Consider the following 19,375-nt stretch of genomic DNA (forward strand, 5'->3'; position numbering starts at 1 on the left):
TGCGTGTGGCAGTGTCAGGATTCGAACTTGTGATCTCCCAAAGATAGCGTGAATATTCCAAATATTCCAAAAAAGTGTTTTGATTTAAACCATTCTGACCCCACCATTAGAAATCTCTCAAAAACTCAAAAAAAAAGTCTGCTCTGAATGTGAGTATAAAGAGAAAGATTGCAGGACTTCGTGCTTCCTGTGTCTGTATCTGAAATTGGAAATCTCACCTGCACTGCCTCTTGAACATACATCACATTTTCCCAAGCACTAGCTTAATATCGCCAGATAAACACTCCAACTCAGTCATCATTTAGGCAACATGTTCATCCTCAAAGTGGAGTTTGCCTTCTACTTGCCTACTGCATGTTTGCTCTCGTCTTCGCATGCTCATGCTTCCTCTGAGTTAGTTTTCTTTTGTCCTGTTTTCACTCGCTCCTCTTTTGAAAGCAGTGTGGAATATTAAAGACTATAGCCTCACATCAAACAGATAATAACAATGTGGAGGACAACATATAATTAAACCACTGGCAAGAAAAGAGGAAAACAATAAAATGGAACTAATTTCATGGATCGTTGCTCGCACATAATGTGGAAAATGAACCTCCATTGTTTGAGCAACTCTCCTATTATATTATTGCTATCTTTATATCAGATAAGCAAAGTTCATCTTGAATCAAACAACTGCCTCTCCCTCCCTGGCTCTCTTTTTCTCTCCTTCTCTTTCTGCAGGTTGATAGATTTGGCACGGAAGCTTGATAAAGCGGAGCGCGAGCCACTGGCCAGGTGCGCTGAATTCTTCCAGAAGTTGAATCACCATGGTTACGCGGCTGAGACCTACTCCAAAATGGGCGACCTGAAAGCCTTGGTGCAGCTACATGTAGAGGCCAGGCACTGGGATGAGGTGTGTGTGGGCGGACGGGTGACAGTTGGTCCAATAAACTTCTCTTTGTCAGTCGCCAAATGTGTTTCATAACATGTAGTTTGAATTTCTAGTGTTGCGGTGGTACAATTACGTGCTGCTAATTACAAGCTACTCAACTGATAATTAACTAACTTACCTACTAATTAACCATTGCTTTCACACACGTGTCCAAAGGTGTCCAAAATAGAAAGTTCTCACATATTGTGCTCTGATGATTCAGACCACATTTGTGTTGTACTTCTGTACTGAAAGAATCTTTCAGAACAAGTACTTCAGAATACGTCATTATAAACTATTAAAATGATCTATACAGAATAATAAATTACCTTAAACTATTCTTGAATCTGATTGGCTAGAAAACTTGTCTTTCTATAGTAACAATTTACACATGGACTTCTATGGCAGGTGCTTCACAGATTTTAAAAAACATGTATAATATGATATGTTGAAGCGTTCTGTGTGGAGACATTTATTTAGCATTTTTGGAAGGTGTCTTCAGTGTCAGCACTTTGTAACTGTCAGAGGGAAAGCTGTAACTGTACGTTTTGTGACATGTGAAAGGCCTCAGAATGGAGGGCTTTGCAGTTTGCGGGTTCTCTGTAAGCAGTGTAATGACACGGAAAAGTCTTCAGGATTCTCACTAACATGACAAGCTGTAGTTTTTTTTTCTTAGTAACTTGAAAAGAAAAGTAAAAAGATGCTGGTGAGGGAAGAACTGTCTAGCTTTTATAACAAAAGTGATAACACAGTGTTTTGTGCATCGCAACATTAAATGCATAACAATAAATGTAACGTATAACTATAAATGAACAAAAAATACAATGTACCACTCTTTAATTAATATAAAAATTGTAATCGTTGGCAACGGTACATCATTATCCTCATTAAAAATGCCAGAATCTATGAATATCTACAATATGCAAATTGGAAATGTTCTCCTGCTAATGTTAACCTTCTATTTAACCGCTTGTAAACCAGCATGTGGAATTTCAGTATATAAATCTCAATCTCAAATTTTTCATTGTCAGTATTCTCAGAATGTTATTTATTTAATAAATTAGCAAGCTAAGTGCATACTTTCTGTGGCTAAAGGTTATAGGCATCACATAACTATCTAATAATTTGCATAGAACCTATGTTGGGACACCAGAACAGGCAATCTGATACACATGTAAAATTGCTGATTTTTTTTTTTATATAATAAAAAATAATAATATATATTTAGCTAATATGTACTATAACAATGTTGCCAATGTTAAACAAGCTTAAAGGCTTTTTGGAGTGTGGTGCTAAAAACCAGTAAAGTGATTAACTGGTGTTTTTACCATTGGACCACAGGCTTTCTCTCTGGTCGAGAAGCATCCTCAGTACAAGGACGATGTGTACGTTCCGTATGCACAGTGGCTTGCTGAGAACGACCGCTTCGAGGAGGCCCAGAAAGGTGCGTCAACCGCTTCCACTTCTTCTTACAGACAGCAGTTTTTCACATATTTGCAGCCCATTCAGCAAGTGCTGTGGATTATAATTACATGTCCACATTACGTTCAGAAAAAAGACAGTGTGTGGGAGCTTTGGAAGTCCTCGTCCTTATATTGTTGGAGAAGGAAATGTGGATTGTTCTATGCTGCACTGATTATCTTTCTGGTCATAATCCACCATTGTGCTTCGGCTGATTATAATTGGCAGCGGGAGACGCTTTACAAGCCCGACGAGGCAGAGATGTCTTCAGACTCCACACCACACACACTCCATTTCATTAACCCAGGAATTCTTCTCCTCACTCTTCAGCTACTTCGGACCACCGTCTGTGTTTATCATAGACTCTCCTCTAAAGCACTGGAGCTGAGCCACACTCCAACCACGTCAAATCTCTTGTGATAAATGGGCGGCTAAAGCACTTCGACCCAAAATGCAGCTAATGGAGTCCTGACCCTTAAAAAGGCTTCCTACATGAGGTCGTGGCAGGGGTTGCGTTGCTGTAAAGCTGTGTTTCATTAGGGTGAGATAGCAAGGAGGGAACCCGGTGTTCAATCCTGCTCGGGTTTCTAAGTGCGACTCTGTTTGACATCCACTAATAGCCTCTCGTTTTCTCTGTGCACTGAGTTGCAGCAGAGATTAGGCTTTAAGAGCGGAGGTTCGTACAACTTGTGTGCATTAAGTACAAATTGCTTTTGGCTTGTGGGTGAGGTAGAGAGGTCTGGCCCGGTTCCCTGCGTGTAACGCCTGGCAGCTGGAGGAGAAGAGCGGAAAGGAGGAATTTATTACTTACATAGCCAAACTCTGGGAAAGATTTTGGTCAAATATGAATGTAATGCCAGATGATTTAACAGTGCAAATGACTAAATCCCTGTTTAGACTGATTAATGAAGGGTATTATGTCCAAAGATTGATGACAGAACTGAACCGAACAGCTTCTCGGCTTGAAGTTCTGAAATTAATGATCATGTGATTTAAGTTTTTAAGTGGCTTCTAAGTCATTTGCAGACAGTTTGTCAAATTAAAGCTGACATCTGAAGCTAAACAGCTTGAATGTCAGCTAAGACTGGATTTAAATAAGTAGACACATACTGGTATGAAGAATGACGAGGTATGATGTATCATTATAGAAAAGTGGATATCGTTCGGAATCTGGAATATTGGTGTAGCTTGTTAGTTTTTTAATGCTGCATGTCATAATATTGATTGTTTTTTTATTTTAATATAATCTATATTATAGTATAAAGTACTCCTGAACTGGCACCAGGGCTCCTTTCTGAGGAATTCACATTTTAATTTAATTTAATGGCAGCTTGGTTTTTGGCACTAATTGATGAATAAAGAGTCAAAGTTTATGTGTAGCATGTTCATATATAACTGGCACTTATTTTGTTTAGTCCCTTGAGTTGCTCTTTCAAATTGTTTTGTATTGATTTTTTTTTTCTCCAGATAATATAATGAGCTTTGAATTTGTTTTGTCTGGTTCTCCAGCGGTTTTGATTAAAGATGAAGAGACACAAGTACTCCGAATAAACTGAAGTAGATTAGAAGTTAACATAAACCACTTGGATCACCATGTTTCCATAATCTTTTATCTTCTTTAAGGATATTTGCCAGGCATTGCACAAATCTTATTTGTATCGAAGGCCTTCTGATGTCATTATATAAAATGAATGTAAATTAAAATATTTACTTTAGCCTGTTTTGTTTTACTTGATGAACTCCTTGAATCCTTTACATCATTGCATAACTGTATAAATACCCAGTGAATCATTCAGATATTGAATTGTTGCATCCTATTGTATTGTAGCAGATTCAGTGGTAGCATCAAATATCGAAATCGTGGCATGGGCGGAAAAGCGTTCACCCTCTCCTCTGGAGATCCTGAGTTTGAATCCAGATGATGCCGCATCCGGGAGCGCAAGAGAGCAAAACTGGCCATCCTCTCAGGGCTGGAGGGGTGGCATACTCTCTCCTATCAGTCACAGTGACACTAGACAATCTTGAGTGTCTATGAGCTTGTGCATGCAGAAGGTTGCATGAGCAGCAGTTCAAAAAGATACGGTCGACTGGCTTCATGTCTCGGAGGAAGCAAGTGATAGCCTTTGCCTTCTTAGTTGGTAGCTGTCCTGTGATAGGGGAAAGCTGGCTGATGGGTGGGAATTGGCCACGAGAAAATCCTAAATATATTCAATATATCGAAATCATTATCTTAAGAATTGAAATTGTATCATATCGTGTGGAAGCCTGAGTTTTACAACTCGAGTACAGATACAGTGGGGTCATGGAAAATCATGGAGACATGGAAAATCCTTTTTTTTCCAAGCTGAAACATTTCAAACAAAGAAAGGAAATCTTCAATATTCAAGATTCAAATTTGTGATATTGATTATATTAACTCCTTTTTCCAAAAGATCAGATTTTCCTTGAGTCTGTTCTATAGAACCATGTGACCATATTATACTCTAACATGAAACATGGATCTAACATGAGTAGATACCAAATACTACAAAATATTGAAGTCTCTACTTTTCACTCGTTATTACTGATAATTGAATTTGTGCTGAAAAAAATTGTACTTAATTAGAAAGAAATGTTTTCACTGGCGTGTATCAGACTTACCCACTGTTGATCTGAGAACACCTATGAAAATCCTGTTTAGGAGGAGTTATTATGAAAATATTAAATATTATTTTTATTAGTAGCAAATAAAATATACCCCCACCCCCACCTTTAGTTTTTCATTACCCTACTGCTTGTTAATGTCATGTGATTTCACTTCTTGTTTCTCTCTCTTTGTTTACCAGCTTTCCACAAGGCTGGCCGGCAAGCAGAGGCTGTCAGGGTTTTGGAACAGCTTACCCACAATGCCGTAGTGGAGAGCAGATTCAACGATGCCTCATACTACTACTGGATGCTCTCCATGCAGTGTCTGGATATAGCACGAGGTGTGTGTGTGTGTGTGAATTAAATTAACTAGACATCATTCACCGGTGGTTTTCTGTACTTAAGTATATTTCCTTTCTAAGTGAGTTATGTGCGTTTTTGTGTTATTTATTTCCGTAGATAATGAGGAGAAGAGGGAGGAGATGTTGAAGAAGTTTCACAGTTTTCAGCATTTGGCTGAGCTGTACCATGTCTACCACTCCATTCATCGCTACATGGTGATTCACCTTATCCAAACCACTCCAGGGTTTTTTTTATTAGTTGTAAGACTTAGTTTGACTTGCAAATCAATCTTCTAAAACAGTGAAAACCACTTCTGTGTTTTTTACGTCTTCAAATGGGTTGATAATGTGTTCCAGCCTGACCATAATGAGCTATTCCAAGTTTCCATCAAGGCCATCATGACCATCTAAAACACATTTGTTTCTGTTTCTTTATCCCTTCATCTCAACTTTAGTTTAATTTAAATTAGCTGTTTTAATTTATTCTTATATACAACATACCTAGTTTATATATATATATGTGTATATATGTATGTATATATATATATATATATAGCTGCTGTGCATGACCAGGAACTCTCTAGATAAATTGGAAAACCTTTTAAAATATTTTATTCACTGTCTTTCATAAGTATTCACCCCCTTGAACTTTTCTACATTTTGTAGTGTTATAACCTGGAACTGAAATGGACTTATATGTCATGAAGCTACAGGAAATAGCCCATAATATTTAAAAAAAAAAAAGGGAGCAGGAAATCAATCAAGTTCAGGACAAGGTTTTGGAAAAAGAATTTGGAATCAGTCGGTTTGGTTGTTGAAAAAAATATCCCGAACTTTGAAAATCCCGCAGAACACCATTAAATATGTTATTAAAAATGGAAAGAATATGGCATAACCGCAATAGAGGACGCCGTCCACCAAAAGTCGGTGACCGGGTAAGGAGGGTATTAGTCAGAGAAGCAACCAGTGGAATCCATTCATGAATACTTGTGCGGTCACAGCATTTATTCTTTATCTGTAAATAATTTTGCAAACTATAAAAGTTCAAGGGAGCAGGAGGGAGTTGTGAATATATCTACAAGGCACTGTATGTTACTGCTTTTGTAGTCTTGGCAAATCCTAACTGTCACGTTCTGTGCAGCGACATGCCGATTTGTTATAACTCTGGACTGAGTCATCGACTATACCACACATGACAAAAGTCATCATGTCTCTAAAATGATTCGATTCTCTAAATAAATGACTCAACTTGTTTTTGAAATGATTTCCCTTTGCCAGACTCAGCTGCAGCATTGCTTCCTTTCCAGTGGTGTAATCTTTTGGAAACTGCGACTGGTGTTTCTGTTGAAAACAGAATAACAGAAAGTAGAAAACGTAAATTCTGTATCGGAATATGTTTCTCACTCACCATTTTCCAGAAATGGTCAATGTCATATTAGTGAGAAATCCAGTGTAGGGTTAGTTGTTTTTCGCAGTTCTAATTTACTACATAAATGAATGAACTCATTCATAGATGGTGATAATTTGTTGGTTGGTGCTGTATTTTCATTATTCCTGTGAGAAGTTAACGCTGTGGCGTGCCATAGGGGGACATTGTTAATGCAGTTACAGTGATGTTTACTAGGAGAGAATTTTAAACAGCAGAGGCTAGTTAGGCTCATAGTTTGAGCTACATTTGATCTGTGAAATGACAAGCATGATGGATTTCATTGAAGGTCACGTTAATTATAAAGATTAATATGCAAGTCATTCCAGGTGGATTTATCCTTTAAATTCTTTTGGGAAAGTAGTCCTATATAAGCAGTTAAAACCAAATGACCATTGATCCTGAGGTGAAAGCAGGACAGAGATGATGACTGGATCATACCAGATTGTAAGTTTTAATGTGGACGCAGTATTTGAGTGTTTGAATAATACTGTACAGAAAAAAAATAAATAGGTACATATGGAAATTGTGTGTTTGGTATTGGCAAAAGATGTGTTTTGTCAGCACGACTTGAGTCGTATTGCTTAAAACTTTGTGTGTCTTTCTTTCAGGTTGAGCCCTTCAGTTCAAACATGCCAGAGACTCTTTTCAACCTCTCGAGATTCCTTTTCCACAACTTGACCAAAGATGTTCCTCTGGGCATCTCCAAAGTGTATCCTTTATCAAAACACACATACAGATCGAGCAACCCTGAGCGTCTCCAGGGTGCTTGATCATGTACCGACCTTTTAATAAGTGCTCACTTGAATCAAGGATATTCAAGTATTTAGAATACGCTCTCCTCTTTCTGTATGTGTGTGTGTCAGAGAGAAAGAGAGAGGGGGAGAGAGAGAGAGAGAGAAAGACTTGATTGAGTCGTGAACTGAATGCATATTAACTTTTCTCACATCACCTTTAGATTTAAGAATTCAGATGAAGTGATATAAGTGATGAAACACTTCAGGAAAGTGTGTCTCTTTCACCCTCTCTGTGGATCAGAGTGACAGAAGAAGAGTGAGAGAAGAAATGAGAGAGTTAAGGAGAGAATGCAAGCAAGCATGACGGTGTGAAGGCAAAAGATGAATTTAGATCTGTAATTTTTTTTTTGCCACTTTAATTTAATTGGCATTTGGACCTGTCTTCAATATCTCACTTTGTCTCTGTCTCATTCACACACCCTCCCTCCTCTGTCTGTCTTTATCTCAGATGCACATCCTCTATGTGCCTCTCTCTCTCTCTCTCTCTCTCTCTCTCTTTCATTTATTGATGTCTTCCAGCTCTTTTCTCGGGAGTTACCAGATGTTCATGACGCTGAGAGAATGAACATATGGCAGCTGCTCCCTATTTGACAATGTAGAGAATGAGAGAAATGATTTGAGAGAAAGTTACACAGAGGAAAAATGCTATGAAAGAAAAAGCTTGTTCTTCCTTCACAGTCCTACCCTGAGTATGTGAGTGGCAAGAAGCAAATTAATTACTGAAAGATTTTTCTGAAATGTCAACTTTTTCTGGTTTATGACCTTTCAGTTAGGTGGCAGGATTTTGGCCTGATACACCTGCACCAGGAATATTTTCACACTGTCCTATCAATTAGTCTTGGAACCACCAGCCACTTTAATAGGAACATCTGTATGCCTGCTCATTCATGCAATTATCTAACCAGTGGGTGATTCTGTGCCCAGTGTAGTCTCAGATTCCTGTTCTTGGCTGACAGGAGTGGGACCTGACATGGTCTCCTACTGTTGTAGCCCATCTGCCTGAAGGTTTGACAAAGTGCATTCTGAGATGCTTTTCTGCTCATCGCAGTTGTAATGAGTGGTTATTTGAGTTACCATAGCCTTTCTGTTAGCTGTATTAACCAGTGTGGCCATTCTCCTCTAACCTCTCTCATTAACAGAGCGTTTCTGTATGTTTTTTGTTTTTTGCAACATTCGGTGTAAACTCCAGAGAGTGTTGTGTGTGAAAATCCCAAGAGATCAGCAGTTTCTGAAATACTCAATCATCTGGCATCAGCTTTCATGCCACACCAGCTTTCAATATCACTGAGATCACATTTTTCCCCATTCTGATGTTTGCTGTGAATATTAACTGCAGCCTTTGTCTTGTATCTGCATGACTTTATGCATTGCGCTGCTGTCACATAATTGGCTGATTGGATAATTGCATAGAAGAGCAGATGTACAGGCATTCTTAATAAAGTGGCCGATGAATATATGCACAGTTTAGAAAATATGGTGGGATGTGTCTTTAAAAAGAACCCCAACCATCTGTTTGCATCAGTAAATGTGACAGGAATAGGGAACAAACTGAAATGTAAGGAAAAGAGAACGTGAGAGAGTAGCAAGAGAAAAGGCCCATTAACAGACAGGGGTTTTCAAAGATAGTACCATTTTATTTTTGGTCCATGATTCTCTCGCTAACTAAAATAGTTTTAATTTGAGGATTAATTTAAGGCTTTAATGTTAAAAAGACCAATTTTTCTAATTTCAATACCTACGTGTCTTTTGAGTTCTGTTAGTTCTCCTATTGGCACCCCTCTACCTAAAGGTTCAGTGGTTTAGCCCGGTCATGGTAGGTAGCCTAATAAAATTGTGTCACTGAGAATGGATCTGACCAAACATACGTTTATCTTACAAGAAAGAAAGAGAAATAAATCAGGGAACATCAAAATATAGAAAAACATATATTACCCAGTTTTTTTGTTTTGTTTTTTTTTTAGAAGTAAAGGTGCATTGTGTCTTGTATAATAATTGAGTTATCAAACAGAAAAGTATGGAGCAAATGTTGGTATTTTCAAGATTTTTTTCCCGCCACTTGTAGTTGAACAGTGTATCTGTGCAATCTGCATTTGGGAAGTGGGCTGTAAATTATATGTCTCTCCTATACAGTCAAAAAATTGCTATAGAGATTTGTATAGTTTCCTGTACATGCAACAGCAAAGCAGAAAACATTTTAACATTAACACTAAATGGAAATGGTGGGCCCTTAATGAACATCACATGATTGTTGCTGATTGGACGTGGTCTATGACATACGTCCAAGCCTAGCAGAAATGTGTTAACGTGAAGTTGCTAATGTTGTTATAATGAGGAGCAGTTCTTTCTCCTGAATATCCCGGCTTCCTTTAGGTGAGTTTTCTGCCTCCATGTGCATATATTAATACCGTGCAAAATCAACAGCATATCTTAAGTAACATCATGTGAATATTAAATATGAGCACGAATAAAGTGTCAGTAGATTCATTTAGGCACATATTTTTGTAAACAGGCTCCAGCTCTCCATTTCGTGACTGAAGCATGCAGTTACCAGTCAGCAGCGAGCCTGTAATGTTTAATAAGAATCTACTCTTTCCATTTTGTTGATATGTTTTTGATTTGCTGTTGAGATTTGGGCTTTTCGTAATATATTTTGCATTGACAGACTACTGTAGTTTTGTTCCAACAGCTCCATCTTTGCAGATGATTGAAATCTTGTTATGACTTTGTGCTTATTTGCTACACCAGTAAGGAAAACCCTATGCCAGCTATGAGTGACAGCTAGTGAGGGATTGATAATTTAGATAATGCTCACTGCTTCCATTTACAATTTATTCAGTATTACCACGTATGTTTCAAATCAAGGTTGACATTGAATTGAAGACATTTCTGCTTTTATCCACTTTTACAATTGCTGACTTTCTGAATATCCATATTTGTCATAATGACCTGGATGGCTGAAATTGGACATTAGCTTGATTTGTTGTTTGGGTGTGAAACTCTGTGATTGGTGCCTTGATCCTTGACAGACAGTTCAGCTATACTCTGTATGCACTGGCTAAGCAGAGTAAGGCACTGGGGGCTTATAAGGTGGCGCGGCATGCCTTTGAGAAGCTCCAGGGCCTGAAAATCCCAGCTCAATTCCAGGAGAGCATGGAGCTCAGCTCACTCACTGTCCGCTCCAAACCCTACCGTGACAGTGAGGTGTGTCTGTGTGTGTCTTCTTAATATCTGATGCTCTAGCTATCTGTTTATAACAGAATTTCATAATATTTAAGGTCCTGTGTCTACCAAAATGTGTTATATTCCTTAAATTACCATTCTTTACTTTGACATATTTTAAATTATATTTTATAATTTCGTAATTAAATATAAAAAAAATGAAGAAGGGTGTGTCCTAAAATGTGACATTACGTACAAGTAGCCTTAATGTAAAAATAGCCTTAGACACACGTTTTCTTTGGCTGAATCTCATAGTATTGGGCATTATGGCAGTTCCTACTGATTATATGTGTACTGCCATAATATATAATGATTTTTTTATTTTTTTTTTGCCTTGTTTATGTTAACTTCTCTGTGTGTTTTTATTTTTCAGGATTTAATTCCAATGTGTTACCGCTGTTCCACTCACAACCCGCTGCTGAACAACCAGGGCAATGCCTGCGTCAACTGCAGACAACCGTTTATTTACTCCGCCTCCTCTTATGGTGAGTGGGCAGCATGCCTGTCAATCACAGCAAAGTGCCTTCCCCAAAGTGTTTAATATTTAAATGGATCTCTTAATCTATTTTAATCTTTATGAAATAGGATTTGAGTCTTTGTATAGACACTAAATATAATTGTGTGTGTGTATGTGTGTTTAGAAGTCCTTCCCTTGGTGGAGTTCTATCTAGAGGAGGGGATCACAGATGAGGAAGCAGTTTCACTGATTGACCTGGAAGTTCCTCGAGCGGACAAGAAGACAACCCGCTGGCAAGAGATGAACAGAGGCGGTATCCTTTTACTACACACATACACACACACACACACACACACACACACACAGTGTTTGTGTGGTAACAGGGAATTTGAATAAGTAGTATGCAGAAGAGCGTATGTGCGGTTATAGCTAAGTGAATTAGGATCCCCGGCACTGGATTAGTTCTACTTATGTACTCTTACCTAAGCAGAATGAAGGACATGAAATGTGACACTTAAATTCAGCTGAATTACAATGACGTGATGTGGCTAGTGTTAATTTTTTTTTTTTTTTTTAAATCAAAAGGATTTTTAAATAAACCACAAATACTACAGTGACAAAAGGTTCATAATAATTGCAATGCCTTATTACTTCATGCTATTTACAGTAAATTCTGTACTTTCCATTATACAAAGAAAAGCAGAGAATGTACTGTACAATCTTTAGAAGTACTGAACAGTGTGTTAAGAAGACATATGAAAGAAAGCAAGGGAGAAAATACCAGAGTGTGAAGCAGAGCAGTTTTAGGACAATGTGTCAAAGCGTTTGAAAGTATGAAACAGATGGCAACCTAAAGACGTGTGTGTACTTGTGTGGCTTTCCTTAACTGTGTGTTTGTTGCAGACAGTCAGTCGCTAAGGCTGGATGATGATGTGGAACATCCTGAAGAAGATCCCTTTATGGCCAAACTAAGTTTCGAGGTGAGAGAAAGAATTATAGATTGGCTGAAAGAGAGAGGTGGGAAAGCTTTATGATAAACGTGTATAAATCCTACATTCAATTTTCACTTAGCATATCCACTCAGTAAGGTATATGAACCAGCTTTCTTCACTTTAGGGGTATAATGCAGTGCCAGTATCTGTATCTGTATAGTGCTCCAAATATTCTTACCTCTATCTGTATGCAGATTAAAAACAGAAGTGAGTGTGGCCTAAACTGGAAAGGGTTCCTCCCTTCCCTTCCCTGTCCTGTCCTGTCCTGTTTTCAAACCTGTGACTAGGAACTTGGAAACCATCCATATGTAGAAATATCAGCACTGTCAGCAAGGTCTATGATTTCTGGATCTGACAGTTCCTCAGTCTCAGCTACATCACTTGGGTCCATAATTGGTTTCAACTAGAGATGTGCATGCAACCTTTTTTTAAAACCCACTCAAGCAGTTAATATTTTTGCATTTTTGCTTGTAGTACCTGCCAGTGAATTTTGTTGGCTTTATTTCCCAAAATATAAACAAACTACTTGCCTAATTTAAACAACCCGTGACCCTGACCAGGCAGTTACTAAGGATGAATGAATAAACACTGTAAATGCTTCACGCAGTGCTGTGCCTTCATCTTAATGAATGTGGTATTTGTTTTTGCTACAAGCTTTATATCTGACTGCCCACTCACCTCCACATGAAAGCAAAAACCTCCCACTTGGGCAACTTTCCCATTTCCAATGTACACCTCAAGATTCAACCAACTGTCCTGTGAAACTTTCTGGAATATGTCTCATTCCAAATAATGTATTCACATTGACTTACATCCCTACTGACTGTGTATCTGTGATCACTGGTGTGTCTGCACATGTGTGTCTTACAGCAGGGGGGCAGTGAATTTGTTCCAGTTGTGGTCAGTCGTGCAGTGTTGAGCTCCATGTCTAGAAGAGATGTTTTGATAAAGCGCTGGCCCAAACCTCTGCGCTGGCAGTACTACCGCTCTCTACTGCCCGATGTCAGTATTACCATGTGTCCCTCTTGCTTTCAGGTATACACACACACACACACACACACACACACACAATCACACTGTGTATGCGTGTTTCTTTTATTTATACCATAGGGGCCGGCATTGAGCAAAAGAGATCATGCTATCGCTATCGCTACCTCAATCGCTTTCTTTCATTGTTTGCCACACGATAATTGATTCACATCCTGCTTCTTATTCATTTTTCTTCTTTGTGCTTCATCCTGATTCCGCCCTTCCTCTGTCTGTCCCCCAGATGTTCCACAGTGAGGACTATGAACTATTGGTTCTCCAGCACAACTGTTGTCCTTACTGTCGCAGACCCATCGACGAGCCCAACTAGCTCACCCGAATAGACTTTATAAACATTATAAAGTGCGTATTTATAAGGTCCATGGATTAGCCCGAGCTGAATGACTATAAGTCTTCACTAGAGATTTGTATCAGTCATGGTAAGTGTGTGTGTGTGTGTGCGATGGCAGCATTAACGTGGCGATGATCCTCAAGCCATAAGAAAAGCGCCACCTCAGCCGATAGCTCTGATAGGATTAAAGAGATCAGGATACTCAGCCAGTGAAAGGCGATTACAGCATTTGGAAATGGCTGGAGTGTGCAAGAAGACACTAACAAACTTTAACAGGGATTTTTTTTTATTCCAAGAAAATGATAGATGCATCTCTAAAACTTAATAGCAATCTTTTCTTTATTAGTGGGACTAATAAACTAGTGAACTATAATGGAAAAAAAACACCAGAATATTCAATATATTTTATTGTTCTGCTAAGGAATTAATTGTTTTTATACACTTATTGTAATATTTTCATAATTTATAAACTATCAATAAATTTTTTTAAGATATGCATATACGAGCACTGTTATTTATTTTAGAAATTCAGAATTTTGTAATCTCATAATTGTAGTGGGCCTAGTATGGACTCTGTGGAGTTGTTTATTTATTTGCTCTGAATATTTGGGAGCGATAATAATAATAATAATAGTAATAATAATAATAATAATGATGGTCATCATCATCGTCATCATCATCATCTTATAGTTTTTATACAGCAACTTTCATACATGTATAATGCAGCTCAGAGTGATGTCAACACGGAATTAAAGAAACTCAAGGCAATCAGAAATAATAATAATAATAATAATAATAATAATAATGGCAGAAAGAAGAAAATATAGAAGGATATAACAAAATCTTCAAATGATGTCTTCTGTCCTTCAGTGTCTTAAGGATTAGTCACTTTCTTTCTGACCTTGCGCCCTATTTTACCAAATTACACTAATCTCCCACTTTCGGTGAGGTTAATCCCTCAGGAGGGCGGAATATAAGAGCTGCTCAGTGTCCTGGGGAGTTGATCACTTGTTCTCAGGGACTGGCCCTTTCTCCACATTATTTAGAATTTGAGGATTTTTTTTTTTTTTTTGCTTGTTTGCTTTTTTTGTCTGTTCTTGTGTTCCCTCCTGTATTTCATCATGAACGGGACAGAGGGTCCAAACTTCTACGTGCCGATGTCCAACAAGTCGGGTTTGGTGCGCAGCCCGTTCGAGGAGCCGCAGTACTACCTAGCCGAGCCATGGAAGTATTCGCTGCTAGCTGCCTACATGCTCTTCCTCATGATCACTGCCTTCCCAATCAACTTCCTCACTCTCTACGTCACCGTGAAACACAAGAAACTCCGCACGCCCCTCAACTACATTCTTCTGAACCTAGCTGTTGCTGGCTTGTTCATGGTCTTCGGAGGCTTCACGGTCACACTCTACACCGCCCTGCATGGTTATTTTGTCCTGGGTGTAACAGGGTGCAATATTGAGGGCTTTTTCGCCACCATGGGAGGTGAGTAAACTGTGAAAAGCATACACTATTTGGTTACAATGTATTTTCAAAGTATCTTATTTGGGGGAAAAAGCATATAGATAATCTATGGACTAATCTATTGAGTCATATTCAGTACTGTAAGCTTCTACAGATTTAAGTCTTGATTAAGACAGCTTGAAATCTTTTTTTAGGTGAGATTGGCCTGTGGTCCCTGGTAGTTTTGGCTATTGAGCGCTACATTGTGGTGTGTAAGCCTGTGTCCACATTTCGTTTTGGAGATAAGCACGCCATCATTGGAGTTGGCTTCACTTGGATCATGGCCCTCACCTGTGCTGGCCCACCACTTCTTGGCTGGTCCAGGTAAAAATGTTATTTCATCTCAGAAAAGAATAAAGGAGTAAATGGAAAGTTTCAATTGTTAATAATATAATGCACCAGGGTCATCACCTGGCGGAGCACGGACCTAGCAAAATAATTCAGCAGACTGAGCAGAATTTTTTTTTTTTTTAATGTAGTTATGAAAGAAAACATGCCCTTAGTTCAGCAGCTGTAGTTTTCTAAACATTAACTGATGTGGCTTCTGTAGCACATCCTGTTTTGCAGCTTATCCAATGACATGCATTTATGTAAATTATTTAGCTGAAGGCAACTCATCAGCCCAAAAACTAGCTACATTACTAGAGACATTAATTCAGAAATGGGAACATTTTCATTTTATGAGACTAAACTATTACAAATTTTAGTTGAATACCCCTGTTATATGGTGATCAGTATGTTAATAGTGCCATAATATTTTAATAAAAGCTCAAAGATTCAGGAAAGATCTTTTCTTGCATTATGTGCTGTGTTTTGTGATTTGTGTTTGAAACCCTTATGTGTTTGTGTGTGTGTGTGTACTCATGCTCACGCAGGTATATTCCAGAAGGGATGCAGTGTTCATGTGGAATAGATTACTACACCCCAAAGCCTGAATACAACAACACATCGTTTGTCATCTACATGTTCATCCTCCATTTCTGTATTCCACTCCTGGTCATCTTCTTCTGTTACAGCCGCCTTCTCTGCACTGTTCGCGCGGTGAGAAGCGTGCACACACACACACACACAAACACACACACACACACACACACACATATACATGCACACTCTTACGAGTGGTTAAGTGTGTTAGACATCACAAAGAAATTTAGCACATGCTAATCATAAAATTAAAATGTGCCCTCTGATTGCAAATTCACATACTGATACATTTTTAGATATTTCTCTATGCCTTTTGTGCACTTTTCATTATGGGATGAATAAATCATTTGTCTGTCTATCAGTATATCTGTCTCATGTAATCTATCATCATAAAACACAAATTAAAACCACAACAATCAACTAGTCTTTCTTTTGCTTATTTCCCTCTCGGTGCTGTTTGCCAGGCCGCAGCTCAGCAGCAGGAGTCGGAGAGCACTCAGAGGGCAGAGAAAGAGGTCACCCGAATTGTGGTCGTTATGGTGATCGCTTTCCTGGTGTGCTGGTTGCCGTATGCCAGTGTTGCATGGTACATATTTGCCAACCAGGGCTCTGAGTTCGGACCTGTTTTCATGACCGTGCCAGCGTTCTTCGCCAAGAGCGCTGCCTTTTACAATCCCGTCATCTACATCTTCCTCAACAGACAGGTACGACAGCACAAGCAGAAAGTGTGACTGGAATGGGGTTCTTTTTACTTTTCCTTGTTGCTGAGATTGCATCTTGCATGCCTTTAATAGATATGCTTTCGTAGTGTATCTGTACAGGTACTGGAATTAGTGTATAGATCAGGGCTTTAAAGATACATGTTATGCACAATTTCTAGGTCAAAGATAAATACTAAAGGTACAAAAGGTGTACGCTTGAAGGTACCACCCCGGTGAAAAGGAAACGGTACAGTATAGTACCCATATTTCTGAGAGTGTACACAACAGTTCAGTCTGAAATCAGTCCATGTGTACTATGTTGTGTATTATTTTGTTACTTGTGTGTAGATAATATATCTGGTACTTGTGTATACAGAGAATATTTGGTGCACTGATTTAAAAAAAAACAACAAAAAAACAGCATTCCTCGAAATGATGTAGCGATAATGAATGCTCCAGTGGTTTGGAACATATTCACAGTAGCCTGTTTATGTGTTTTTAATGCAATCTCTATAGTCTATAGCTTGTGTGCGACTACCACAGTATTTCCCTGTTCTGAGTAAAGAAAACCTGTAATCAAAACTTGATTATAATGGAACTCTAAGGGCAGCTGTTGAATGTTTAATATATGTGACTATGTATGTGGCCTGGAAAAAAAAAAAAAAAAACAGTCGATAGTTGCTGTGTCTGATTTCTGGAAAACAGACGTTTTTCTACCAGTAATATACTTTGACATCTCTACTTTAAGAAAACATAACTACATTTGACCAAAACAATGAAGAAATGTTTTTATTTAGGCTACTTTCTAACCTTGCCTCACTTGTGTGATTTTCTCACGCAAGGAATGTCACACTGTGATAAAGTTGTTAGATAGCAGTGTTAGATGTGTTACAGTGAAACAGACATAAGCCTGATCAAATCAGTTTGTGATCAGATAGCAACTGTTGAAATGTCCACAATGCTCCTGCAGCATGATATCATCATCAAAACAGAGAAGAGCTCTTACCCGCCCTGTACGCACAACAGCTGACAAAGTGTTTAAATGTTTAAATAAAAAGACTAATAATTAAAACGACCAAAAAATTTAGTCAATAGAACAGAACTAACTGAATGAATGTGCGGTTATTTCCTCACTGATGTTAGAATGAACGGAGATCAGTCGAGTGAAGAGACAATGATGAGTTCATGTTTAAATGTCACGAGTGATTTTTACCTCAGGTGATAAGGCAGAGACTGATGTGGATGATGCTGATAATCAGTAATTACTCATTTCCCATTGTACACTTATAAGTCTTTAACATTGTTTTTCCATGAGTAGGTTATAAGTGTAAAAGTAGAAAATGTCAAAATTTGACCATGCAAAGGACTTTCACAGGCCGCCACACACATAAAATAATACGTGAAATGTAAAACCATATAAACACTATAATAATAAATTATTGTAATGAGACCAATGGGAGAAGCTAAAACTGGAGCAACAAAAGTAAATCTAGTTATTAATGTTATCCATTGAGGTTTGTGGTGTACATATGATCAGACCCACATGACTATGTTAGTAACTCATAACCACCAAGTTTTGTTTTTGAAATTACAAATTTCATTGACTGAAGAATTACAAAACCTGTAAAATTACAGGTTTTGCTTAAACCTTTGTGTGTGCTTACGTAGGATACACAGTTAGGAAGAGTATTTGCTTCATAGTGTTCCTGACACCCCAAGGAGGAATAATCAATATGGTGCAATTTCATACATAGTAATGGTGTTTTTATTCCTTTATTCATATAGTACTAATTTTATAAGTACTGTTGTTCCTTGTTATAGTTCAGGAACTACATACTGGTCACCCTGTGCTGTGGAAAGAACCCGTTCGGTGAGGATGAGACCAGCACCACGTCCTCTACAAAGACCCAGTCCTCTGTGGTCACCTCAAGCCAGGTGGCCCCTGCCTGAACCTGTGACCTCTGACCTCCAGCCCTTTCAACCACACCCCCAGTGTACCTCGAACACCATCAGCGAAGTAGCCTCCTGTTGGCTGACCTTTAAACGGCCAATTGTCTATTCTCGACTTTACATTTATGTTTAGTCTCCCATCAAGCAGTTACTTCTATACAGTTTGTTTCTGGATTGCTGTTGTGTGATTGTAATATGCACACTGGAGCCTGGCATGTCGTCTAATGTAGGTTTTAATGGGAACATGTTCAGTTGAGTTATGCAGAGCTTTGATACTTTCCATTTGTTTTCACTATCATTAGCCCCCCGGGCATCCTCCCTCATTTTGCTTATTAAAAGTTATCAGGTTATTAAATAAATCTGTAGTTTACACTTTTAGAGTGAACTTTGAAGCCCTGCTCCTTATCCATTACTCACCGTGTTGTGGCCTGTGACGAGTGAATGATGTGATAAATGGGTAGAATGCCAGACAGCTGTGAGTCATGAGAAACATCTGGAGTCACAGGTTCATGGATGTCACATTCAGCCTTTGGGATTCTATTTGTGCTTGGTGCATTTGGCTCATTGTTAGAGGAAGTGTTAGGATGCGAGTGTTACCATTTGAATTGTCGTGCAGTGTGAAATAATAAAATATAAGGAGAAGAAAAAGATCTGTTTTGTCCTCATACAGCCCACTTTTCTGTTTTCTCTGCTC

At 38.5% G+C, this 19,375-nt stretch overlaps 2 protein-coding genes across 3 annotated transcripts in view; both read left to right on the forward strand.

Annotated features, from left to right (window-relative positions):
- The window catches only part of ift122 (intraflagellar transport 122 homolog (Chlamydomonas)), a 42,384-nt gene extending 28,403 nt beyond the window's left edge, over nt 1-13,981 (forward strand). The window contains exons 19-29 of one of the 2 annotated variants that reach the window (XM_034306618.2): nt 721-892; nt 2,252-2,354; nt 5,197-5,337; nt 5,456-5,553; nt 7,375-7,475; nt 10,596-10,761; nt 11,153-11,264; nt 11,421-11,549; nt 12,140-12,216; nt 13,102-13,263; nt 13,499-13,981. In XM_034306618.2, the coding sequence (XP_034162509.1) occupies nt 721-892; nt 2,252-2,354; nt 5,197-5,337; nt 5,456-5,553; nt 7,375-7,475; nt 10,596-10,761; nt 11,153-11,264; nt 11,421-11,549; nt 12,140-12,216; nt 13,102-13,263; nt 13,499-13,585 (1,348 nt within the window). In that variant the 3' untranslated portion in view covers nt 13,586-13,981. Of the gene's footprint in view, nt 1-720; nt 893-2,251; nt 2,355-5,196; nt 5,338-5,455; nt 5,554-7,374; nt 7,476-10,595; nt 10,762-11,152; nt 11,265-11,420; nt 11,550-12,139; nt 12,217-13,098; nt 13,264-13,498 lie in introns of both variants that reach the window. The other variant, XM_026925888.3, reaches the window with a different exon arrangement.
- Nucleotides 13,982-14,439: 458 nt separating this feature from the next.
- LOC113533243 (rhodopsin) lies at nt 14,440-19,358 on the forward strand. Its single transcript, XM_026925235.3, has 5 exons — nt 14,440-15,088; nt 15,262-15,430; nt 15,982-16,147; nt 16,495-16,734; nt 18,553-19,358. Exons 1-5 carry the CDS (start codon nt 14,728-14,730, stop codon nt 18,679-18,681), a joined length of 1,065 nt encoding a protein of 354 aa, XP_026781036.1. The 5' UTR covers nt 14,440-14,727; the 3' UTR covers nt 18,682-19,358.
- Nucleotides 19,359-19,375: the final 17 nt, after the last annotated feature.

This window comes from Pangasianodon hypophthalmus, chromosome 8 (assembly GCF_027358585.1).
Source record: "Pangasianodon hypophthalmus isolate fPanHyp1 chromosome 8, fPanHyp1.pri, whole genome shotgun sequence".
NCBI classification, from domain to species: domain Eukaryota; kingdom Metazoa; phylum Chordata; class Actinopteri; order Siluriformes; family Pangasiidae; genus Pangasianodon; species Pangasianodon hypophthalmus.